The sequence below is a fragment of the Naumovozyma castellii genome, chromosome 4, assembly GCF_000237345.1.
Source record: "Naumovozyma castellii chromosome 4, complete genome".
Classification (NCBI taxonomy): Eukaryota; Fungi; Ascomycota; class Saccharomycetes; order Saccharomycetales; family Saccharomycetaceae; genus Naumovozyma; species Naumovozyma castellii.
In genome coordinates this window covers 19,401-41,904 of record NC_016494.1, presented here as the reverse complement: position 1 = coordinate 41,904, position 22,504 = coordinate 19,401, and the positions used below count along the sequence as shown (strand labels likewise).

General features: G+C 37.1%; 10 protein-coding genes across 10 annotated transcripts; 5 read left to right on the top strand and 5 right to left on the bottom strand.

The window, feature by feature from the left end:
• Positions 1–835: 835 nt before the first annotated feature.
• WHI4 (Whi4p) lies at positions 836–2,716 on the top strand (the record flags this gene model as incomplete). Its single annotated transcript, XM_003675926.1, has 1 exon — positions 836–2,716. The coding sequence occupies one exon, from the start codon at positions 836–838 to the stop codon at positions 2,714–2,716; it is 1,881 nt and encodes a 626-aa protein (XP_003675974.1).
• A 418-nt stretch (positions 2,717–3,134) lies between these two features.
• Positions 3,135–4,781, bottom strand: SHS1 (septin SHS1; the record flags this gene model as incomplete). The annotated part of the gene is made up of 1 exon (XM_003675925.1): positions 3,135–4,781. One exon carries the CDS (start codon positions 4,779–4,781, stop codon positions 3,135–3,137), a length of 1,647 nt encoding a protein of 548 aa, XP_003675973.1.
• Positions 4,782–5,251: 470 nt separating this feature from the next.
• Positions 5,252–6,805, top strand: NCAS0D00270 (uncharacterized protein; the record flags this gene model as incomplete). Its single annotated transcript, XM_003675924.1, has 1 exon — positions 5,252–6,805. The coding sequence occupies one exon, from the start codon at positions 5,252–5,254 to the stop codon at positions 6,803–6,805; it is 1,554 nt and encodes a 517-aa protein (XP_003675972.1).
• Positions 6,806–7,134: 329 nt separating this feature from the next.
• GCS1 (GTPase-activating protein GCS1) lies at positions 7,135–8,208 on the top strand (the record flags this gene model as incomplete). Its single annotated transcript, XM_003675923.1, has 1 exon — positions 7,135–8,208. The coding sequence occupies one exon, from the start codon at positions 7,135–7,137 to the stop codon at positions 8,206–8,208; it is 1,074 nt and encodes a 357-aa protein (XP_003675971.1).
• A 2,379-nt stretch (positions 8,209–10,587) lies between these two features.
• HO (Hop) lies at positions 10,588–12,336 on the top strand (the record flags this gene model as incomplete). The annotated part of the gene is made up of 1 exon (XM_003675922.1): positions 10,588–12,336. The coding sequence occupies one exon, from the start codon at positions 10,588–10,590 to the stop codon at positions 12,334–12,336; it is 1,749 nt and encodes a 582-aa protein (XP_003675970.1).
• Positions 12,337–12,802: 466 nt separating this feature from the next.
• SSB1 (Hsp70 family ATPase SSB1) lies at positions 12,803–14,644 on the bottom strand (the record flags this gene model as incomplete). The annotated part of the gene is made up of 1 exon (XM_003675921.1): positions 12,803–14,644. The coding sequence occupies one exon, from the start codon at positions 14,642–14,644 to the stop codon at positions 12,803–12,805; it is 1,842 nt and encodes a 613-aa protein (XP_003675969.1).
• Positions 14,645–14,909: 265 nt separating this feature from the next.
• On the bottom strand, positions 14,910–15,917 carry PTP1 (tyrosine protein phosphatase PTP1; the record flags this gene model as incomplete). Its single annotated transcript, XM_003675920.1, has 1 exon — positions 14,910–15,917. The coding sequence occupies one exon, from the start codon at positions 15,915–15,917 to the stop codon at positions 14,910–14,912; it is 1,008 nt and encodes a 335-aa protein (XP_003675968.1).
• A 284-nt stretch (positions 15,918–16,201) lies between these two features.
• On the top strand, positions 16,202–19,498 carry BRE4 (Bre4p; the record flags this gene model as incomplete). Its single annotated transcript, XM_003675919.1, has 1 exon — positions 16,202–19,498. One exon carries the CDS (start codon positions 16,202–16,204, stop codon positions 19,496–19,498), a length of 3,297 nt encoding a protein of 1,098 aa, XP_003675967.1.
• A 110-nt stretch (positions 19,499–19,608) lies between these two features.
• On the bottom strand, positions 19,609–21,474 carry MFG1 (Mfg1p; the record flags this gene model as incomplete). The annotated part of the gene is made up of 1 exon (XM_003675918.1): positions 19,609–21,474. The coding sequence occupies one exon, from the start codon at positions 21,472–21,474 to the stop codon at positions 19,609–19,611; it is 1,866 nt and encodes a 621-aa protein (XP_003675966.1).
• A 188-nt stretch (positions 21,475–21,662) lies between these two features.
• IES2 (Ies2p) lies at positions 21,663–22,490 on the bottom strand (the record flags this gene model as incomplete). Its single annotated transcript, XM_003675917.1, has 1 exon — positions 21,663–22,490. The coding sequence occupies one exon, from the start codon at positions 22,488–22,490 to the stop codon at positions 21,663–21,665; it is 828 nt and encodes a 275-aa protein (XP_003675965.1).
• Between the last annotated feature and the right edge of the window lie 14 nt (positions 22,491–22,504).

Below are 22,504 nucleotides of genomic sequence, written 5' to 3'. Positions count from 1 at the left end.
ATTTCATTTTGTTTTATTTTATTTTCCCTTATCTTAATTTATTTTGTCCTTGTTTCCTTAATGGTATATTCGATAGCCAATAGTCGGAAAGCAGAAAGAGACGCCGGCGTATCTAATTTGTGTAGGACTATTATATTCGATATTTACGATCTATTTGTTTATTTGTTTAATGTGCCTGCTTTTTTGATGTGAAAACTTACACAATTACCCGATTGGGCAATACGATGGTTTATCACTGTGTACGGGCACGCGGTCGTTGGTCAACGACAAATAAACAACAATACACAACCAGCAAGACTATTTGGTGCATTTGCCAAGCGAAGGCATAAACGTCAAAGTCGCCATTTGGAAGAGTCAACACAGTCTCGAATCTAAGCTACAAGTGGACACCGTATCTGTTACTGTTACTTCCCAGTTTAGTTCTCGCACATTGCAATATTCCTGCTCCTATCTGTAATACTTCATCACCACCCTTTAAAAGTTACCGGATACCAAGTGCAATTTTCCATAACTATACAAAGAATCTACCTTTTATCATCACATACAACTGCTAACCCTTTCTGTTACAAGCTTTTTGCCGATTATAAGCAAGATATTACTGTCAACCTGAAAGAAGACCGATAATAACGGTATTGAAAGAACTTCATTTCCTATCTACTTATTGCCAAAGGACCCTCCCATATTCTCAAAGAAAGCTTCTGGGATATAATAATTTTAACTCTCTGTACATATTACACTCAGCATTTCAACTACCAATCAACTTTCTCGAATTTTAAAGGAATACCAAACGTTATTAAAAATTTAAAATCCATATCTGTTAACTAATCAACCAACAATGTCCCTGATACAAGATAACACTTCGTTAGGAAACACAAATTTCCATTCCACGGAAACTAATCAAGAAATATCAAATAACGGCTTCATTCAAAATAATTTTAATAGAAATATTGCTATGGCTCCCCCTGGAAGAGACGTAGGAGCCAATAATAATCAGAATTTCCATGTGCAGCCAGAGACTACTTCACCATTGAACCTTTCTTCTATGCTTCACAATTTTTCAATCAACGATAATGATATCCATTCGGATCCTGCAACGTTATCAAGTGGTATACATCCAACAAACAGTGGTGGACCATACCTATTAAAGGTGAGGAACATTCCACAAGATCTTACTTTGAGAGAATGCTATGCTCTTTTTGCATTAGCTGATCATCTCATAAATGTAGAACTTTCCAATGCAGTGAAAGAGGGCTCCCCTAATACTGAACAAAGACATGATATTTTCATTATGGCAAGATTCGATTCATTGCCACATGCAACTCACTATGCAACAATTCTCAGCTCAAAATCAGATTTATTTGGACCAAATTTTCCCTTTAGATCTTCAATTGAAATGATAGATGAAACAACGGGAAAACAATTACCATTCCAAAACGTTATTCAGAATCAACAAAATTATAGGTTGAGTGGATCAAACAGTACTTCCATTGCTAATTCTACACTTCATTCATCTCCAGTATCTGCCTCAACTGGGAAAGGTAGACCAAGTCTATTACAACAAAGATCAAGATTTTCTTTTAGTGATCCCTTTTCTAATAATGTCAACAACCAACCACAGCAACAAATCAATGGAAATATACCTCAGTTTGGACAACCACAACAGCAACCACAGCAGCAACCACAACAAAACTTACCTAATCAATCGAATGGTTCTCAAATCGAGATTAATAACAGTACGCTACCTACAACTAGTAACTCATTCCTATTGATGGACAATGGAGAAATAAATGATAATATATGGGGATCAAATGGAATAAATTCAACTAATAATGCATTTTCAGCCACCCCTCAACCACAGACACCAACCGTGGATTGGAATTCTTCTATGAGGAAACCAAATTCATCATTTTTCATTCCAAACTCAAATTCTTTGCCACCAATGGAATTGCCACAAATGCATCCTACTAACGTGAGGCATCTTGACTCAACTACCATTACAATGAATTCCTCTACACCTATTCAACCTTATGGAATGATGAACCAAATGTTACCACCTTCACAACCACAACCACAACCAAATATGGATAATCCAATTAATTCTCAAAATCCACTACGAACATTTGGTCAAATTCAATCTTCAAACTTACCCCAAAATCAACAACCTCAACAAATGGTTCTTCCACCTGGACAACAGAATTTATTTTCGGACTCAATGAATGGGTCCAATAGAAATTTATCGACTGAAACACAGACGTTGAATAAGAAACCATCAGCATCATCAATCAGTGCGACAAGTTCTACAGCTATGTCTCAGGCAGACCTTTCCCTATTAGCTAAAGTCCCGCCCCCTGCAAACCCTGCTGACCAAAATCCACCTTGTAATACCTTATATGTTGGTAATCTCCCGCCCGATGCTACAGAACAAGAATTGAGACAATTATTTTCAAGTCAAGAAGGTTTTAGAAGACTTTCATTTAGAAACAAGAATACAAATGGTCATGGACATGGACCTATGTGTTTTGTTGAGTTTGAAGATATTAGCTTTGCCACTCGTGCACTTGCTGAATTATATGGTAGTCAACTGCCAAGACCAAGTCTAAGTAGCAAAGGTGGTATCAGATTAAGTTTTTCCAAGAATCCACTTGGAGTAAGAGGATCAAACAACAGGAAAGGAACTAGTAATTACAGTTATTCTGCCACATATAATAAAAATTAATGGCATGAATGACATTAGAAGTTAGTGCATCCATCTAGACCATTCCTTCTCAATTCAAGTCTTTACCGTTTGCTACTTTTTTTTCTTCAGTATTTCAGCATGTTTGTCATCCCCATTATAATTTTAATTTTTTATTCTTTCTCCCTGACCATTTCATTATATTCTATTTTTTCGATCTATTTTTTGCTAAATGTTCGTTTGTTTTATTATTGTCATACTTTTAAGCATTTTTTTATCCATATTGGACATCTCCTTCTCTGTTTCTAAGGACCTACCACTGTCCTTTTATTTTTTAACATTGGTTATAATCTAACTTTTTTCTTTCCCTCTGTAATAATATAAAAATCTTTATTATTTTCTTACATAGTTCATTTTAACATAACATATAGGTACAAAATATAGATGACACCTAATGAAACTAATCTCTACTAGATACAATTGAGTTTAAATCAGTATAGGTGTCACCTTTTTTCAATTGGGTTTTAGGATTTGAAGACGATACTAGAGAAGATGCTGAACCATTTTGCGCCTGTTGTTTCAACAATCTTTCTCTTAATTTCAAATCTTGAGCCTTTTTTTCCAATTCTTGAATACGTTTCTGTAATTCCTTTGCCGATTGTGCTTCTAATTCCTCCAATTTTTGTTGCCTAGCAATTATACGTTCATGTCTCAACACATATGGTACAGTCTCTGAAATATTTCTTAATTTTGTCCTTTCTGGAGTATCAGCTAAGTTTGGTAATCTTGGTGAAGACTCTTTCTTGATATTTCTTATGATTTGTTCATTTTCATTTCTAATTTCATCAGACATTTGTTTGATAGGTGATTCATGATCAGTAGATAAATCCTCATGTTTAATCTTTGGCGTTGCTGGCAGGTCGGAACTCAATGCCAGAGATTGTGATGACTTAAAGTGACCTGTATTTATTAACGAGGCAAAATTGCTTAAACTTGGTACCGTCGAGTGTCTCTTATTATCTCTGTTCTCTTGTGCTTCTTCTTCTTCTTCCTCTTCTTCATTTGTCATAATTGGACCATTTTGTGTTATTGTTGATAGTTTATCTGCTCTATAGTTTTCATAAAGTAAATTTTGAGTTGTATCCTTGAATTCTTGTAAATGTGATCCAAAAAGAACATTTTTAAGAACACGTAAATCAGATACCTTATCGTCATCTATTTCGATAGTACCCCATGGGTATTCTCTAATATATTTGCCATCAGCATTTTTGGTATCCGATGAAATGATTGCGAAAGGTTGTAATGAAGATAATATTCTATTCTCTTCAATAGCTTCAAAATCATCATCATCAGGATCAAGTTCAAATTTATATACCGGGACATTGAATCTTTCCACATCTTCCATAATATTCTTCCGAAACGATTTTAATTCATCTTTTGTTAATGCATCTGCTTTGGCAATTATGGGGAGCACATTTGTATAACGAGATATACGTTTCATTAACTCAACGTCAATTTCTCTCAAACCATGACCGGTAGGTTCAATGAAATATAATGCGATATGCACTCTTGTATCTTCAAAACGTGGATTTCTTCTTATTCTTGTTTCTTCTGCAAGAACGGTATCGAATTGTTGTTCCAAATAAGAAGTAGTCTCATCAAAACACAATGAATCGTCTAAATTTTCATTGATACCATGAGTGTTTATCAAATTAAAAAGTAAAGTGTCATCATCATTTAGATTTCCATTCTCATCGGGTGCACCAGTAATTTCTAATGAAGTTGAAGTGATTGTAATACCTGACTCTAGGGCAGAGCGATCTGGATCAAATTCTGCCATGAATGAAGGGATACCGTTCTTAGAATTGAATGAAACGACTTTTGTAGGAGATATAATCTTAATCCGATCTGAAATCAACTTCGAATTTTCCATGTAATCTGAATTATTGAATTTGTGAGGAAATATATTGGATTCTAGCAAATTGTTGGCAAAAGTAGTTTTACCTGTACCTGCATTCCCGCATAACAACAGTGTGTACGTGATACCACGTCTGTGTTCCTTCTTTCTGCGCAATAAACTTGGAGGTGGCACTGGACTTGCTTGCATCTTGTTAGTTTCTCGAGCGTATTCACTGGTAGTTTCTCTTTGTTTATAGATATTGCATTAACAAACTGATCTTGTCTACTTGTCATCATTGGATGTTTCGTGTTGGAAATCGCCTAAAACGGATAAATCTCAAAGGTGAAAAATTTTGGAAAAAAAGTTGATTTACCTGATAATTTGGTAGTGCAAGACAGAAACATCAGCAAATTGAAGCTGGAATTAGGTTGCTACGAAGTTAGCTGCTTTCCGAATTGCTCCCAAGATAATATTCTCCCAGTTGGGTGAAGGCACTGCGCTAACTTACTTATATTTTCACAATATCCTAACACAACAGCTCCACCCTCCTCATCTCTTCCGAACGTAATATTGAAGTAAAGCTGATCTGTTGAACTTATTTTTTTCTTCAATTGGGTGACTTTTCTCTTATATACTGAGATTTCCATTTTCTGAGAAAAGTGCTTCATTTGACATAAATGAATGCCATGAATGAACTGGATTTTGCAACTTTATCTGACCAGATCACTTCCCCGATCGATGCCATGTATCAACCATCAAGGCTTGACACTTTCATAATAAAGTCATACCAACTTTTATCACAAAATGGAGTCATCAATGTCACTTCCCTATACAATACACCGTCACCTCAGACAGCTGTAATTACACCCATCTCTAATACCACAGATGGTAATTCAAATACATTGACAGAATCAGTGCAGGCCAATTCTAATAATCTTTCTCTCTCCTACAATGGTATGAAGGACTCTCCGGAGGATTACACGTCCATTTTCTTAAAGATGTCTCAAATATATAATGCAACCATAGCAATGGCCTCAAATGATGATGATCAATCTACATCACCTAAGTCTCCAATTGAACTGTGGCAGAAGTTTCAGCAAATTATTAAGGAACTTGAATTAAGTTTTGATGTCAGTCAATACGGTAGATATTTTAATAAACTAGGTCAAGAATCATATGCCATTAAAGACGACGCCGAATTATCAAATGAACCACTATGGCAAGAGGTAGTGAAAAATATCCTTTCCGTTTACGAACCTCAAACAGGTGCTTTGAAAAATCAAGGGCGTAAGAAAGTGTTCACTACGACCTCATCGCCGAAAAGAGATGTAGGAAACAGCACTGGATCAACAGCAACCACGGCAAAGGTAACCAAAAGGAAAAGTCGAAAGAATGATAAACCTATCAACACTGCAAAAAATATAAAGAAAAATAATATTCCAGCCAAAGCTAAAAATAGCAAAATAAAAAATTCCCCAGCAAAAGGTTTGGCATCAAATGCAATTGAGACAACAATAAATAATGGGACCTTGAATCCTAGTATATTGGATGCCACATTGAATAAGAAATTCCAACCATTCCAACAAGATGTCAACTCTAGATCATTAAGTGGCTATTATACCAAACCTACGAGTCCAGGTTCATTTGGATTCAATTTTAATGAGGATCTCACATCAAACCCCAATAATTTTAATAATACTAACACCCTTCCAGGAAATGTGACCTCTTTGAAGAGGCGATCTCTTGGTGCGTTGGGAGTAGAAAATTTCGATGATACTGCCATGGAAGAATTGTTACAGTTAACAGATCCAATTAAGAAATTGAAACCTATTTCCCCTGAGGTGTTTAATAATATAGCAATGAATCCGATGACTGATGAAATGAATCTTAACATGACGGAAAACAATAATATTTCCCGTTTAATGAATGAGAAGAGTTTGGATAATGATCGAGAGGATGTCCCTAGTACTAATGAGATTGATACGGGCACCATTGATTCTAATACGGCAGTCCCGATAGGCGACCCCATCGATACCATGCTCCCCAGGTTAAACGCTTTGGCTCAAGAAATGAAAAGCACATATACCACGCTGCTCTTAGAAAAGGATAATAGAATTTCCCAATTACAAAGGGATCTTGAGATGCAGCGGCAGGAATGCCAATGGCTGAAAAGAATGCTAATAGAGGATATGGGATATGTTAGAGGAGTATTGAAGGACATGAAGAAATGAAAACAAAAACAGAGGTCGATGCTGTCTCATCATCATGTAACATTACGTAGACATTCATTTTACCACCGATTTATTTATCTATTTACTATTAATATTCAGGAGTAGGACCATATCTATGTTGTAACTTTGTTTGCTGTCCATATTATTGAGTGGTCAATCAAAATTTCACTTCGCTGAAAAAAACAAAAAAAACATTGAAACAAAACTTTAACGAATCTTGGAATTATACGCTACGAAAACTACTCTGTTATTCCACATTACAGTATATTTTTGGAGCTTATTTGACCCTTCGAGCTCATCCCTTTGATTGCCTATATATTTACTGAAAGATGTCAGATTGGAAAGTTGATCCAGATACCCGTAGACGTCTGTTGCAACTACAAAAAATCGGTGCAAACAAGAAATGTGTTGATTGTCATGCCCCAAACCCGCAATGGGCCTCCCCAAAATTTGGTGTCTTTATCTGTTTAGAATGTGCTGGAACCCATAGAAGTCTTGGTGTTCATATTTCCTTTGTAAGGTCGATCACTATGGATCAGTTTAAACCAGAAGAATTGGAAAGAATGGAAAAGGGTGGTAACCAAAACTTTAATGATTATATGTCATTACATGGTATAGATCTGTCTCTACCCCAGAAAATCAAATATGATAATCCTATTGCTGAAGATTACAAACAAAAATTAACTTGTGAAGTGGAAGGCACTGACTTTGTTGAACCTGAACATCCAGGTTTCGATCCATCCACACTAGCTACTCAAGGAGCAAAGCCTCAAGTGAACGACAATATACCATTAGAGAACCGTCGTTCCACTACCCCAAAGATTTCAGATGATCAGAAAGAAAAGAATGAGGCCTATTTTTCTAAACTAGGTGAGAAGAATCAATCAAGACCTGATCACTTACCTCCCTCTAAGGGTGGTAAGTACCAAGGTTTTGGTAGTACTCCTATCAATCCAACAGCTAACAAATCAGCAAGCAATTCTCAAGCAAATTTGAATTCGAATACTTTAAGTTTAGAAAATCTCCAAAACGATCCTCTAGGGACTTTGACAAGAGGATGGGGACTTTTCTCCTCTGCAGTTACTAAGTCATTAGATGACGTTAATGAGACTGTCATTAAACCTGGCTACCAACAATGGCAATCTGGTGAATTATCGGAAGAAACTAAAAGAGCTGCAAGTCAGTTTGGACAAAAGTTTCAAGAGACAAGTACTTATGGATATCAAGCCATTCAACAATTCACGAAGAATTTACAAGATCAATATGTTGTGGACCAACAGAATCCCAATGCTGAATATACGAGACTCGATGCTGACGGAAATAATGAACCTTCTTCAGAACAAAATTATCAACCAACCAATACTAAATCTAAGAAGAACGATGACGAGTGGGATGATTTTTAATGCATGCATAACTATGTAAAATTTTTATGATCATCTTATAAATTATTAAATGACCATAACTTAGTAAGATTTTTTTCCTATTTTTTTTATTCACCATTTATCATATAATTGCAGAAACATTATAAAATACTTATTTCTAGTTAATGTGTATTGATCTCTGTTTTCCTGAACATAATGCTTCCCTTTGCACAACAATTGTGATTTGGTTAAAATTTTAAAATATCTTAGTTTAAGTAAGATTAAACATTACAAATTTTAATAATAATATAAAAATGAAAATGTTTGGTAGCTTAGTAGGTTTCGATAAATTTCCTTTATATAGGTGTCCCAATTGATAGAACTATCATCACATTGGAACCATTTATTTTTTGACATAGTCGGAGAAGCCAACTCCAATCATAAATTCAAATAAATTATTTTATAACTTTACCTTCGAATTCTAAAACTTTTTTTCTATCTTAGATTCACTGTCTTGAATTTTTTAGGCTCATAATAAACTTATCTTATGCTTCTATAAAATTTTTGATTCTAGCATCAACCATACCTAAGTGTAGTCCAGATGATCTATAGAATAAATATATAGTATTAGTTAAGCTACGAGAGAGACCTGTGCAATCACGCAAGGTGACCGCGTCATTGAAGGATCTTGATCAAACCGGCCGAGCATCGCCGTCGCCAATTTACCATTCCGCAACCCATGGAGAAGTAGGTCTCATTTGAAATTATGTGCTTAATTATGATACATAGAAAACCAAACTTATATAGTATACTTAAACGAATATCTAATTTGCCCTGATTACTCCCTTGGATTTATATTAGTAATACCTCTAAAAAAAACCTACGATAAGCAGCAAAAGTTGAATAACATTTATCAAAAACAGGAATCACGAAACTACTCCCAAAAAGAAGATGTAATATCCAATGACACAGTTTTGAAAGTCTCAAAATGAGTTACCGTTTCTGGAAAACCGGGAGCAAAGAGAATGTCATTAGCTAAAATACCCGATAAGCCGATTTATTGTAGGTTATCCAATGCCCAATGGGGCCTGTTTTAGTAAAGACGAATCACTCCTACTTCGGAGATCAGAGTCGAACGCGTAAACATTCCTTAGATATGAGTTCCAGAGACACGAAATCCATACTTGATGAGGTTCGGTGGTTCTTCGTGGGTTTCTTGGGTACAATGTAAGTTAACCATTTTATCTCATCTAATTAAATCAGATGGCTGAACTTAACTGCTGCAAGAGTCATACGTTACGGATGTAGGCTTAAATTCTCCCATTGTACGTAAGATTCCCCTGCTGCTTCGAATAAGGGCTCCCACGACATTTGTCAGAGCATCGCTAAATAAGGCACGGTCTCCAACCCATCTTCACTGATGTGGCCTACGGAGGAAGCGCTGTAGGGAATGGCGACCGAGAAAAGATTTGTCCATTTTACCATACTTTTTCCCAATGACATAATTTTTCTTAGCCGCTTTTAGAGAGCCTCAAATCATCGCGTTAAAAAACACCTCAGTTTATGCAAGTCTGGATTACATAATCCTGTAGCCCCGGCGACTATCCTTACAGGGAATTTTTCACTTTAGAGATGTCTACTTGTTCGGAGGAACTGACTTCCACAGGTTTGATCTGTTTGATCCAGCTCCATTCCGAACGGGAATCTCAAGGAATGGTGTTATACGATGGACAAAAGTTGGCTTACCTTGATATCAGACCATTGAGTTGCAGAGATCAACTAAGTCACTGGTATATTGGTGCGGTCAGTAGGTGTTTGGGGAAACTAAACAACCATATGTTTCCTCGGTTGTTCCTGTTATCATCGTGTACGCACAATATCCGCAAATCATATATTTCCTGATTGAGGAATATTGTGTTTGACGCCTTGTACGTGAACTTTCTGCAATGATTTTACTGACAACTCATCTCTCTGTTAGATTATTTCCAGATTAGGAAATGTAACGATGGACAACAATTGGTTCTCTATATCCCAATCATCCTCTCTGATCGATCTCAAATGAGCAAGTGGATGTGTCGCGAAATACTGTCCTGTTGGCTACCCATTTTGGTCAAAATGATATTATTCTGATCCAGATATACTTCAATTTGGCGACTTAAAATCCATCAAACGCCAAATGTTGTCAGATCAGAGTTTATCTTCCATTTAGATCATTGATATTGTAGTATTTTCAACGAGAATGATCCAACCCTTTGATCGTATTAAAAGGTCAAGAAAATGTTCAGATCATAATGATAATACGCTCATTTTTCCTTCTGTTGTAATCAAAAGTTCTTATTCTATTTCAATTCATTTTAAATATGCATTCAACGACTAGAATAAAATCAATATCTCTCTTAGACACTGCAATAAATTACAAAGATGATCGAAGAAGGCACTAGAATAATAATGGCCGATGGTCAAATAAAGGATATCGCTGACGTAACAGTCAATTCATATGTAATGTGTGAAGATGGTTCATCATCAAGGGTAACTTCCGTCTCCAAAGATGTCCAAACTGTTTATAATGTCACTCAGCGTACGAGACACCGAGCATATGAGGGTGAACCGGGAAGAATTGATCCACTGCGCAGACAAATTTATCAAAGATTGGAAATTAATTGTACGGCAACGCATCGATTGAATTTAAGAACTTTGACCAAGCCAACCTTGGAAAATTCATTCAAGAGAAACCATTACGTTGTGAAATGGAAACGGATGCATAACGTAACAACTATTGATGGAAGAGTTATTAGTATTCCTAAAATTCATCATAAAGATTTTTTAATGACTCCAGAGGGAGAGGTCGCGGCTAAATTATTTTTGACACAGTTGCAGGAAGAATTTGGCCCACAATTCAATTATAATCTGGAACTTAGAGATATCGACTATTTGAGCACACAAATATGTCAAACAACAATGTTGCACTACACTCCATTATTGACTGGTAATGGTATATTGTCCGAATTTTTAACGGGCCAAAAACATCTTATTACACCATACACATTGAGTATGGCATGGCTTTTGGGACTTTGGCTAGGTGATGGTACTACTAAAAAACCTGAAATATCTGTCGATAGTATTGATACTAACCTGATGCATAGTTTAATTCAATTAGGTAGTTTATGGGGATTGGATGCAGTATATAAGGAATGCCCAGTACCACTTAGAGCCAAACATGTTCGTTTATATTACGGTAAGGGATCCCCAAAGGAAAGAAAATTTAGGAAAGATAATATATTTTGGAATATCTTATTGGATTTAAGATTCAAAAGAGAAGACGACGGTGTCAAACAAATTCCTGAATTTATGTGGACAGAAGACGTAGAAATTAGAGAAGCTCTCTTAGCTGGGCTAATTGATTCAGATGGTTATGTTATGAAAACAACTCCAAATTCAGATATTTTCATAGTCAGTATTCCAACAATCTATCCATCAATCATGGAGGGTATTGTCAACATTGCTCGTTCGCTAGGTATGACAGCTACCGTAACAACTAAGTCAGCTAAACAAAATGTCATTGAAAATCGCCAAATCCAATGTAAATTTGCTTACGAATGTACAATTTCGGGGAAGACGTCCTTACAGAATGTTTTATCCTACTGTCGTAGTGGTTTAAAACATAGAGAACCACCCGAGGAAGTGATAAGAAATCCAGTCTATTTCGGTTTCAATATTGAACCAAGTTCTCAAAAGAATACTGTCGGTCTTGCCATAGAGGATAATAAGCAAATCTTGTTGGAAAACAAAATCTGTATCCCTGTCTGCACAAAGCAATGTGAAAAGGAGCAGCCAAAACTAACGGTAACGAAGAATTTAAAACAATGTATTGCGTGCCCAAGAAAGGGAGTGAGGTACTTTTATAAAGACTGGACTGGGGATCATCGTGTCTGTGCAAGATGTCACGGGCGCTATAAATTTAGTGGGCATCGATGCTTAAATTGTAAATATGTACCAGAAGCTCGTGAAGTCCGAAAAGCGGTAGCAAAGGGGCCCAAAGCAATAGTTTCACCAGATGGCATCGTGGTCAGAGGGCTAGAATGTATCAGATGTAGTGGAATCCTAGTATTTGATGAAATTAGAGGTCCTAAAAAGATAAACGCTTCTCCCAATCCCATTATGGCTATTTGATGTGGACATATGATCCAAATACTGTACCAAAAGTGTATATTAGAAGTTAGTCTGTAGCCTATCCTTGAGATATGTCTTGTACCAACTATTCAACTATTTTGTAAAAATAAATTTATAAATGACTTATAAAACATATAGATAATGTTTGTCGCATTATATTTTTCTAAATGGTCTTTAATCAAAACAATGAGAAAGTACAACATTTTCATCACAGGAAAAGGAAATGCATCAGCAAGATTTATTTTTTCTAGATGTTTCACCAAAATGAATTGATTTCTATTATTTGACTTACAATACACCCTTAAACTAACTTGCTTCATTTATTTGCCTTAACTTTGAAGATATTCCGAATAATCTACGGAGTTATTATTATAAATATACATGTTCATATATTTTAGTATTGATTGAATAATTATAAAGTACAAATGGGAACATTAATGGATCTGAGAATTCAGAGATAAATGCCTTAACGAGAAGACATAGCCTTGTTGACAACTCTCTTCAAACCAACTTCAGCCTTTCTCAAATCATCGGTGGAAGAGTCTTCAATGCTCAAAGCAGACAAAGCATCAGCTAAGGCAGCTTCAATCTTAGACTTGGAACCTCTCTTCAACTTAGAAGATAAGACTGGGTCAGTAACGGTTTGTTCAATAGAAGCAACGTAGGATTCCAATCTTTGTCTGGCTTCATGCTTCTTAGCGAAAGCTTCATCAGCAGCCTTGAATTCTTCAGCTTGGTTCAACATCTTTTCGATTTCTTCAGAAGTCAATCTACCAACAGCGTTGGAGATGGTGATGTTAGAAGACTTACCAGTGGACTTTTCAATGGCAGTAACCTTCAAGATACCATTGGCATCAACTTCGAAGACAGCTTCCAAGACTGGTTCACCAGCTGGCATTGGTGGAACACCCTTCAAGTCAAATTCACCCAACAAAGTGTTTTCCTTACAGTTAACACGCTCACCTTGGTAAACTGGGAATTTAACAGTGGTTTGGTTGTCACCGGCAGTAGTGAAAGTTCTTCTCTTAATAGTTGGAACTGTAGTGTTTCTTGGAACAACAATACCGAAAATGTCACCTTGCATACCAACACCTAAAGATAATGGAGCAACATCTAACAATAATAGATCCTTGGTTTCATCGGAAGTAGATTGACCAGTCAAGATAGCACCTTGAACAGCAGCACCGTAGGCAACAGCTTCATCTGGGTTAATAGACTTTTCCAATTGCTTACCGTCAAAGAAATCAGACAATAACTTTTGGACCTTTGGAATTCTGGTGGAACCACCAACCAAGACAACTTCGTCAATTTGGGACTTTGGAATCTTAGCATCCTTCAAGACTTGTTCAACTGGTTCTAGGGTAGACTTGAACAAAGCAGCGTTCAAATCTTCAAATCTAGCTCTAGTCAAAGAAGCTTCGAAATCTTCACCATCGAATAAAGAATCAACTTCAACGGTGGTTTGAGTGACAGAGGACAAAGTTCTCTTAGCTCTTTCAGCAGCAGTTCTCAATCTTCTCAAAGCTCTGGCATCGTTAGAGATGTCGGAACCAGTCTTCTTCTTGAATTCAGCCTTGAAATGTTCCAACAAGTTGGTATCGAAATCCTGACCACCCAAATGAGTGTTACCAGAAGTAGACTTGACAGTGTAGACACCACCAGCAATGTGCAACAAGGAAACATCGAAAGTACCACCACCTAAATCGAAAATCAAGACATGTCTTTCCTTATCAGACTTACCAGCACCTAAACCGTAAGCAATAGCGGCGGCAGTAGGTTCGTTAATGATACGTAGAACGTTCAAACCAGAGATAGCACCGGCATCCTTGGTAGCTTGTCTTTGGGCATCGTTGAAATAAGCTGGGACAGTAATAACAGCCTTTTCGACCTTTTGACCAATCTTAGCTTCAGCAATTTCCTTCATCTTGGTCAAGACCATAGAAGAAATTTCTTGTGGAGAGAAAGTCTTGGTTTCACCTAAGTATTCAACTTCAATGATTGGGTTACCTTCAACGTCGATAACCTTGAATGGCCAAGTCTTCATATCTTGTTGAACAGAGTCTTCGTCGAAACGTCTACCAATCAAACGCTTAGCGTCGAAAACAGTGTTTCTTGGGTTCAAAGCAGCTTGGTTCTTAGCGGCATCACCGATCAATCTTTCTTCTGGGGTGAAGGCAACGAAAGATGGAGTAACTCTGTTACCTTGTTCGTTGGCAATAATTTCAACGGAAGATTCATATGTAGCAACACATGAGTAGGTAGTACCTAAATCGATACCGATAGCACCTTGGAAAACACCGTCAGCCATTGTAATTGAATGAAGTTGTATGAATTTGCTTGGTAGGATAGAAGAACAACAAAACGGAACAGGACAAGACTACTGGCGACAATGAAAGTAGTAATCAAGAGAGATCTTATATAACAGTTTGCGATGCCTGCAATATTTTTTTTTCCGGAAAAATTTTCACGCCGTGTGACACGACCAAGTTTCTATGGTAATTTGCGTTTATTAATTAGTTATATTAGATTGAATTATATTTTTATTAAGTTGGGTTGCACTCGTGGGTATTGGTTCAGTTAGACCCGGTCAGCTCCTGTAATCGTCTGGCTGCATGGTATATAAATGTGAATTGGTCTTTTATCTGGACCATCTTCATTCGCTGGGCGCGTAATTGCAACACTATTTGCTCGACCAGATCCTTCTTGTAATCGTCGTCAGGTGCAGGAATGGTGTTGTCCTTGATATCTCTGAAGTCGATCGTTTCATGTGTAAGATGGTCCAAAGCTATAAACGTTCCGGACCTGCCAACACCGGCTGAACAATGCACAATGATGGGATTACCCGAGGAATTTAATATATGAGAATGGTTACAGAGCTGCATGATGGGCACAATCTCTTCCGGTTTCCTCATATCCCTCCATTGATCGAAATAAAAATGATATACGGTCTTCTCGGGCCCCACTGCCGGATCTGTGGGCTTCAGTTTCATCGTTGTCAAAGTGTAATCATTCCCATATTTCTCCCCGTTTTCATACTTTATTTCCAATGAAGATGCAAACTCACTTGTATTACCCTTCCCATCCAAGTTTTGAACCTTTCTTGATATTTTTAATGGATCCGAACTGTTCCTGGGCCAATAAGGAAAACATTTCTCCTTCCCAAACTCCTCCAGAGGTGTCACCATCACGATGACAATATGCTCATGAGGACACTCCTTGTAGCACATTTGCCAGAATTGTTCCCAAGTATGTTTTGTAGGTCCCTGCGTAGCAATGTAATAACCGGGATTAATACTTTGATCATGTATATCTACCTTCACGTAGGATGCATTGATGTAATCGTTCCCACTAACCACGTCCAACTGTACACGATTCCTTTCATAAGGCATAATGTTAACGTAGCGATTCCTGATATCATTCTTGGCCAGTATACTAGAACCTAAACTCCAACGAGAATTTGCTGTACCGTTTGTCGCCTCCCTCAATCGCTCGTCTTCTTGATTCTGAATAAATTTGAATTTCTTGGATAGTTCCAAGTCTGATTGCTGCAAATACCACGGAATATGCTTAGAAGAGACCATTTTAACGGTTGCCTTTGCTGTTTGTTTCAATGGTTTAGGGTCAGTGGCCTGTTTCTCTTTTCGATGTTTTCACGGATCTTATCAAATTACCAACTTTCCATCCAGAGCTGAAAAAAATGTGATATCCACACGAGTCATCCTTGAAGACTACCCCTGCCAAGTGCGAGAAAGCATCGCTTGCCACTAAATATATTGACTATATCGTGGTTACCATACATTGGTATCGTTTTTACTGTCCTTCATCCTAGTTGGAGTGCATTAAACAAGACAACAACTATCAAATAATGGCTAGAAATGTCAACCAACTGAAGAGAAAAGATTTAGATATTTCGAAGGGTTCCTATTCAGGTACATCGTATCTCTCCCTAAAGGGGTTAAATAATAGAAATCTACATTCAGGAAGAACTTCCAAAGTGACATCACCGCAGATTTCAACGACGTCTTTCTCACATTTAAGGTTGGAAAACTTGGCTAAGGATAAGCACTGGGAAATATTAGAGGATTTTGACCTAGAAGAATTAAGAGATGGATACTTTGATGCCGTTTTTACGAAACCAGAGAGGCAGCATGAAGTGGATATGAATGATAATGATGTAGCTGGTCTCATCAATAACAAAAATGCTGTATGGAATTATAGACGCATCTTTTGCAGATCAAATATGAAAGATTTTTATACAAGGGTGTTCAATGAGAGGGAATCTCTCTTAAAATACTGGTTAGCATATTTTATTTCAATAATCATATGTGTCATCCGTCCGTCAGGTAAATGGATTGGTCATAGATATAGATACTTTTTACCAATTGCCGTACTTATACATCATCCAGTGAGAAATGTTGGTGTTCAATTGGAAATGTCCATCTTTTCAATATTAGGTGCCGTGTTAGGAATGGGCTGGTCCTCATTGGCTTGGTACATATCCACTGCAACAGGTCCTACTGCATCTCATCAAGGTGGTATACTATTCCAAAGTCTTGTAATGGCACTGTTATGGTCAACTTGGCTAAAATCCTATATTCAGAGGTCACTATATTTTAGTCTTTCGTTTAGTATTGTGGTAATATTTAGTCACACGGTAGACTTAGTCCATTCCAAACATGACTTAAAATGGAAGCTATTCTGGGATTTCGGAATTTCATATTTATTTGGTATTTTATTGTCACTACTAATTTGCGTATCTGTGTGTCCGCATAGTGGTAATAATGAACTGATGGGAAAATTCAGTACATCAATAGAGAAAATCAACGATTTCCTCATGCAATTAATTGATAAGGATGCTATCGACAATGACGAACTCTCGAATGACTTACAGAATGAAATGATAAGAAGTTTAAATATCGATCTTTCTCAAGAGTATAGAGAATTTTTAAATCAATGTGCTTTGTCCAAATTTGATATTGAAACTTTAAGAAAATTAAGAAACTCATTGACAACATTATCAGGTCCCTTAAGAGTTTTACCTTTATCAAGTAAGCTGTTAGACAGTGAAGAACTCGATCAACTTTATAAACGTTTGGAATCAAATCATACTGAAAATGATGAACTTGACCCCCTGGATACTTCACAACTTGATACAGGGAAATCAACGCCACAAATTGCAACGCCATCATCGGGCTGGGGAAGGAGGAGATTGACACCGTTGGGAACACTGGGATCCAACAATGATTTCTATCATAATCTTCTGAGAAATACATTTTCAAAGGAAGTATTCAATTTGATATTGGTAATGATATTAGTCTTAGGTGACATCTCTGAATTATTAAAGATTTCTGATAATGATCTTAATACAATGGAAAAATTGAAATGCAACACATCTAAACTGAAAAGGCGAATCTATAAATTAGACGTAGCGTATAAGGAATTCACGAAATCGGCGTTCTTTACGAAAGATTTACTTCAAGATCGTGATTCTGTAGACATTTTCCTTTTTGTAAGATGCCTTAGAAACTCCGCACGAACATTGGTTCAAATGACTGATACATGTACTGTCTTGATAAGGGGTAGACATTGGCGATTCTTTTGGCCACAGTATCCATTACACAGAGCCCTTCATCGATTACCAAAACAATGTGCTATTGACCAAGGTGCTGGCAATATCTTAAATTATTTTGAAACTAAGAAAGACGTTGATGAAATATTCGAAAAGATATACAACTCATATACTTCAAGACATACCTATAACAAGGAAAAGAATGACAGTAGTCTTCCAGGGTTCGACGAGACAATAGATGAAAAAAGGAAAACCCCAGTGGTAGGCATGCGTGCAATTGATCATTCAGATTTTAATTTCCATACCACAACCAACCCCTGGAGATATAAACTCTGGAAGGTAAGCACATTGTTGGTTGGACAAGAGATGAAATGGACATTAAAAATCCTATTTGTAATGATATTTTTATGTTTACCAACATGGCTGGAGGAATCGTTTCATTGGTATCAGGAATACCAGTGCTGGTGGTGTCCACTAATCTTTTATCTGCTAGCACATAGACGATATTCTGGTCAATGGAATAACATGGCTAAGCGGATTATATGTGGAATAATTGGGATATTTTGGGGGTGGGCTGCAAATCAAGCAAGGCATTTTGGAAGTCCCTATGTTATCTGTCCATTTGCTGGACTGTTATTAATACCGTTTTCAATAAATTTTCTAATATATGGGAATGCCAAATCGAGCTTTACGGGGTTAGTTTGTTTTACAATAATTGCCTTAGAACCTTACTCCAAAGATCCAACTCATCTTAACACAGCAATCATATGGAAAAATACTTGGACCACTGGTGTAGCATTATTTATCGGTATTTTGATATCAATTCCAATCAACTGGATTGTTTGGCCGTTTTGGGCAAAATCCGAATTAAGATTATCTATATCTTCCTTATTAGCACACTTGAGTCAGTCGTATCAATCTGTTACAGATCGTTATTTGTATCGTGATTCCAATGATGAACCCACTGAATTAACGATGGACTATGCCCATATAAGAGAAGTGAGATTAACACAAAGTATTGCAGCTGTAAGTGATCTTTTAATGAGAGCCAAACATGAACCTAGTTTTGTAGAACAATTTGAACCTTTGAAATATGAAAAATTGATCAAATCATGTGAATTTGTCTTAGAAAAAACTATTGAGGCAAGAATGTCAAGTACATTTTTTGAAGTTTGGGATCGTGATATGGATAATGAAACTACGAGAGCGCTACTATCGTTAAGAAGAGATAGCGTGGCATCTGTTATTTACGTATTTTACATTTTATCGAACTGTTTCAGATCTAGAAGCAAAATCCCCAGATATTTGCCAAATTGTATTTTGTCAAGGAAGAAATTATTCGATTTTATTGCCAAATTTGAAACTTTCAATGAAACAACAACAACGACTGTATCTGAAAATCTTTTAGAAAAGGCTCTTCTGAAGAAATCTATTATAAACAATGTCACGTCTAGTGAAGCTGAGGAAGATCTTGATAAATTACATTGGACAGAGATCCATGGCATTGCATTTGCCAGAGCTTTTACAGATATATCTGAAGCCATCCATAATGTTGTTGATTGTTCAAGGGATCTTTTAGGAACAGATGTTTAAGTTAATGTTTTGCTACAACATACAAAACGTATTGTGTAATAATAATACATAAGAAATATTTATTTTTCTAATATAGACGATAATTGATTGTCTTTTTCATTTTACTTCATTCATTTATTGGACCCATCAGATGGGGTTTCACTACTTTCCACTGTGGAGAGAGATGAAGATGATGCAGAGTCTCTAAACGTCTGTGATAAATTTTGATCTTCTCTTACAGATTTCGGTGATATTGCACTAGTTCTTCTCTTCTTCATCTGAGCCTTGATATCATTACTTTTTGCTCGTTTACTAGCTTTACTTAATCCAGTATTATTGGAAGATATTGAATGGAATGGTGCTGTATTCAAGGCTACCTTTGTAAATGATTTAGTTCGAGGTCCTAATCCATTAGTGTGAGTTGATGTGCCATATAAGGCATTGCCACTATTTTTCTCATTTGCAAAACTAAAATTAAAATCTGATTTAGCAGGTTGAGAATGTGTGTTGGGATTTTCTTTCTGTGTTTGAACATTTGGATCTTGAGGTAGTTTATTACCACTAATATTTGAAGGCCCATTATCATTTGGCTTATTAATTGACGGTATGTTCATACTGACAAACGCATTTAATGCTTCCAATGGGCTCTTTATACCATTTATCTTTTGAAATACTTTCAAATCACGTAATGAAGACATGAATGTACTTACTTGCATAATCCTCATCAAACCTTCTTGTGTACCAAATACAGAAACATTTCTGAATACACTAAAATATGATCTCAACTTTGTAATTGCATCAAAATTTGGTGGGAACTCGTGTGTAACGTTTGTGTCCTCCAACTCATTCGTCCCCTTTTCATTAGATTTGGTGATCTTGCTCCTACTTCTCTTTCTACCTCTATTTGCAGTCAGCTTTTGGAAGATTTCATAACTTGCCTTTTCATCACTTATTAACCTTTCAAATGAATTCCATTCAATACCGGGAACAAAACTATGCATACAAAGATCTGACCACTCTATTTTAAATTGAGAGTTGAACATTCCCTTTAGTTGAACAAAATGAGTAATATACGAACCATCTGGATAGTGATACGATATTGTTGCTCTTGGAGAATTGAAAAAAATGGTGCCATTACTCAACACTTGGGATTTCAATTGTTGTAAAATCATTTCTATCCTCACAACTCCTAATTTTCCCAGACTGACAAATATTATAGGCACTAAAGGTGCTAAGAAATCAAATTGTCTAAAATCTGATTCAGATCTCTTGGAGTATTTAAAAATAGCAGTGCTTGAAAAGGCATCATTAATAAAGTTTTGCCAATATTCAATGGAACTTATCTTACCAGCAGATATATTAATTCTATTTATTAGATCATAAACTGTCAAGGTCGCCATATCTGCTAAATATTTCCTCGAGGAGTATGACATTAATGGTGAAACAAGAGGAGCAGGTTTGGAACGGTAGTAGTTCATCCCAGGACCTCCAGCAAATGGCATGCTATTATTGGTATTTTCATTGTTTATCGTTGCTGATCGGAGATGGTTGACATTTGCAGCATTATTTTGTTCGTTTTGAGGACCGGAAGGAAGTGCTTCTGAAACCTCGTCAATGGGGGTCATACTATTGGCATTGTTGTTATTGAGATTGGACATACTGCCAGAAGTCGGTGTCTGTCCGGGATTCCCGTTCATTTGCATTTGTGGAGGCCCCTGTTGTTGGTTCTGCTGCTGCTGGTGCTGTTGAGGAAACGGATACTCCCTGGTTCTATTAGCGTTGGGATTTCCGCCTGGTGTATTCTGCTGCTTCATTATTGAAGCATCCCCAGAGACACTATATGGAGTATGAGGATAGGAGCTTGTCATGTAGGGATAAGAACCTTGCGGGGGGACCGGGATCTGTGGATCCTGGGCACCGTTTGAAGCGGGAGCTGGCATCTGCATCTGGATAGGCAACTGCTGCGGTGGCTGCTGATGTTGCTGTGGTTGCGGCATGGCTCACTTGTGTGTACCTCAGTGCTGTAGCTGCTTTGTTGATAATAAATATACTTTGTTCTTGTTAAACAATGGATAACATTAAATATTTCATCGAGGTACCAACAAAGAAAACCTCGAACGCCGTCGGAGTTCGTCGGCGATCACCGAAACAAGAGATATAAGCATTAGAAAGCATTAGTATGTTATTATAATATCGTATATAGGTCACCCTCTAGTCTTCTCACTGTCCTTATCATCCCTGTGCTGTTGTATGGTCGGCGAGGCTTGTCAAAAGTGTTCTCTGAGAGAGAACCGTCTGTCTTGTCCCGTGGTCCACTATCCTTCGGGATGTGACTACGAGACTTGCTGGCTCTCTTCTTCAGTAGCTTGTTGATAGTCTCTCTTTTCTCCTCTTCTAGCTTTTTCTCTTTCAAATTCCTTCTCTTTCTTTGGTTTTCTGCTCTTCGTAACTGTAATTCTTCCTCTGTTAGCACAGGTTTGCTTGCATCGTCGTCCATTAGGTCCCTTAGCATTTTGGTGCTTTTGGGGGTGTTAATCGTGGTCATGCCTGTTACTGTAGAGCGGCTGCTATTATTTCCACTGTGTATTTGCTCGTCATCGTCGTCGTCGTCACCTGGGCCCTCCACCACATCCTGGTCTATAATTTCCTCCTCCTCTATCTCTGGCTCCAGTTCCTCTTCTTCTTCTTCTTCTTCTTCTTCTTCAACATCAAGGTCCTCTTCGTCATCATCTAGAACAGTAGCTCTTCTATTTCTCTTCCTTGAGTTGGCCTTTCCTTTAGTAGCATCCACCTCTTCAGAAACAACAGGCGTCATCTCGTAATCATCCACATCGACATATTCGTCGTCATCTTCCTCTTCCTGTATATCGAATCCTTCATCATCGTCATCCATATCTTCCATTTCATCGTCTTCGTCGTCGTCATCATCAGCCAAGTCAAGCTCCATGCTCTGAGCTTCTTCCTCCTCCTTGTCAGCCAGGGCATCTAATTCTTTTTGAGTAAGTCCCTTCATCGTTGATCGTCTAT